Source organism: Arachis duranensis, chromosome 9, assembly GCF_000817695.3.
Source record: "Arachis duranensis cultivar V14167 chromosome 9, aradu.V14167.gnm2.J7QH, whole genome shotgun sequence".
Classification (NCBI taxonomy): Eukaryota; Viridiplantae; Streptophyta; class Magnoliopsida; order Fabales; family Fabaceae; genus Arachis; species Arachis duranensis.
The window spans coordinates 66,606,366-66,609,657 of NC_029780.3; the positions used below are offsets into that span (position 1 = coordinate 66,606,366).

Genomic DNA, 3,292 nt, shown 5'->3' on the forward strand with positions numbered 1-3,292 from the left:
GCGACACTCAAAGACTTTTTGCTTAAGACTTCTACCATCACATTCGCTTTTCCAGAGTGATAGTTTATATCAAAATCGTAGTCCTTCAATAACTTTATCCATATTCTCTGCCTCATATTCAGCTCTTTTTGATCAGAAACGTATTTTAAACTCGTGATCGAAGAAGACCTTAAACTTTACCTCTTATAGATAGTGCCTCCATATTTTGAGAGCAAACACCACAGCTGCGAGCTCTAAGTCATGCGTCAGATAATTCACTTCATGCGGTCTCAGTTGCCATGAGGCATAACCCACCACGTTTCGGTGTTGCTTCAACACGCAACCTAAACCCTTAAATGATGCATTGCAATAAACCTTAAATGGTTCATTCGTCTTAGGTAGAATAAGTATTGGTGTAGAAGTTAACCTTTCTTTCAAGGCCAAAAAACTCTCTTCGCACTTCGGTGTCTACACAAATGGAACTTCCTTGCATGTCAAATTTGTCATTGATAGCGCAATCTATGAGAATCCCTTAATGAATCTCCTATATTACCTAGCCAAGCCTTAGAAACTTTTGGTCTCAATTACTATCATCAGCCTTTTCCACTCAGTTACCACCTCAATCTTAGATGGATCCACTATAATCCCATCCTTACTTACCACATGTCCTAAGAACTTTACTTCTCTCTTCCCAAATTCTCACTTCAAAGCTTTGCATACAATTTTCTCTCCTTCAAGATTTGAAACACAACTCTCAAGTGCACTTCATGATCCTCTTCAGTTTTAGAATACACCAAAATATCGTCTATGAATACCACCACAAATTTATCCAAAAGGGTTGGAACACCCTGTTCATGTAACCTATGTCGTCTATGACGCAGTCTTAGGATGTCATCTTCTTTCACCCTAATTCGATGGTAACCCAACCTTAGGTCGATCTTTGAAAACACGCCAGCTCTTTGCAACTGATCCATCAGATCATCAATCTATGGTAAAGGGTATTTGTTCTTCACTGTCACCTTATTCAACTATCGTTAGTCGACACATAACCTCATACATACGTCTTTCTTTCTCACAAAAAACACAGGCGCTCCCCACGGAGAAATACTTGGTCGAATGAAATTTTTTTCTATTATCTTCCAATTGCTTCTTTAACTCCGCTAACTCCAATGGTGCCATCGATAAGGTGTAATCAACACTGGTCTAGCTCCCAACACTAAGTCAATAGCAAATTCAATCTCTTTTTCTGAGGTGGAAACTTGGATACATATTCGGGGAAAACTTTGGAAAATTGTCACACAATCGGTATTCGGTCTAAGTCTTACTCATCCCCTGAGGAATTTTGCAGCCAAAACGATAAATCCTTGGCACTCTGCTATACTATAATTCACCTTCACCGCGTTTAAATAACAGCTATTTGTAACCACCGGTCCTTCTGATTCCTCATACATAAACTGAATAGAACGCTAAAAATAATCCAGTAACACCTGATTCACTGATAACCAATCCAGACCTAATATCAGGTCTAACTCATTCACTGGCAAATAGATAAAATCATGAACAAATTCTTAGTTTTCCACCTAAAAGGAACTCCTTGGTAGCCTAATTTAGTCACCACAGTTTTAGAAGCAAGAGTATGGACATGCAAATAAAATGACAATGTCAACACCTTTAACCCTAATTCAGCAGCTTTATCAAAATCTATGAATGAATGAGATGCCCCAATATCATATAATGCAGTTAACACTTTACAACCAATTTCGCATTTACCTCTAATCAAAGTATCCGACTTAGCAGCATCATCCGCCGTTATATCATACGCATGGCCTTGTTGTTGTGCTCTCCCAGCATTCCGGTTGGCTTTCTCGTGACCAGCTCCTCTACAACTATAACAATGTCCTAATCCAGCTTTACATGGAGTGTTCGTGTGAAAACTTCCATTCCTCATGAAAGTCAAATCATTTTGAGGTTGTTTCCTGTATCTCCTTCCTTGATGTTTGTTGTTGTTGTTCCCTTGGAAAGTAGCTCGGCCATGTTGACGTTGCTGAGCATATCCTCCTCTATTGAAGTTTTGATGCCTTGTAGCAAAGGATCTTGCACCTCTTCCTCGATTGTGGTAACCACAACAGCCAGTACTTGTAGTCGCATTCTTCCTAGTGCGATCCTCCACCACACGACTCTTGTTTACCAACTCCGCAAAACTCTTAACATTAAAAGACGCTACAGCTCGCATGATGTCAAGAATAAACTATCTTGGTACTTCATATATTTCCAGTCCTCGTATCCTTTAGGAGCACTCTGACAAACCCTTGAGAAACGACACAACTCCTCAAATTTTTTTGTATATGTGGCAACCATCATAGATCCTTGCCTTAATTGAAGCAACTCCAACACCTTAGCTTGTCTCACCAAATTCGGGAAGTACTTTGATAGATGAGGGAAATGACGGTTTGGAAATTCAGCAAAACAATTTTTTCGTCGGTAGCATAGTCTAAATCAACAAGTAACCCTCCCAATCAAAGTTTAATTTAAATTAAAATAACCAAGAATAGTTAAACCTCAGGTCGTTCTCGCTAGGAATTAGTGACAATAAGCGCATAATTTTGGTTGTGAAAATCAAGGGGGTTTTCAATAATGAAGTAAACAATTAAGAAATAAAAGAACACTCAAAATTGTAATTAATAAACTAATAAAGGAATAAAAGAACTATCTATGTAATATAGACAAGTAATGCTTTAAAATGATGAAAAGTGTGAGTTAAAGCATAAATGAAACCTTGACTTGGGATGAGTTATGGAATCCTTTCCTTGCCATAACCATAACTATGATAATTATGATGAATTAATCTCATCTAGTCAACCCTTAATATCGAAAAGTAAGTCAAGGTGAGCATAATTGTTATTAATCTACAAATCCTAGCTAACTTACTAATTACCTTAGTAAAAAGCTAGCGTTAGTGGAAACAATAACAACTAACAACCCAAGAATTATCACTAAATATCAAACATGATGACTCTAGTATCCCATATACTCAATTTCCCAAGTCAAGGAGTGGAAATCTACTCCATAATCAAAATTGGTATTTCATCAAACACATGGTAGGCATATTCACAAAATATGGCAAAATTGTAAAAATACTTAAAACTATGAACAACCAAAGAGAAAAATCAACAATGGAAACTCAATAAACATATAAAAACCATCAAACATCAAATTCATTAACTAAAACTCAAAATCGAAAAAGTAAATATGTATTAACAAATTGACTTAAAATATAAGAATGTGTAGAACAAGTAGTGTAGTAAAAGAGAAA

At 36.8% G+C, this 3,292-nt stretch overlaps 1 protein-coding gene across 1 annotated transcript; it reads right to left on the reverse strand.

Annotated features, from left to right (window-relative positions):
* Positions 1-1,513: 1,513 nt before the first annotated feature.
* LOC107465925 (uncharacterized) lies at positions 1,514-2,212 on the reverse strand. Its single transcript, XM_016084914.1, has one exon. The coding sequence runs from the start codon at positions 2,210-2,212 to the stop codon at positions 1,514-1,516; it is 699 nt and encodes a 232-aa protein (XP_015940400.1).
* Positions 2,213-3,292: the final 1,080 nt, after the last annotated feature.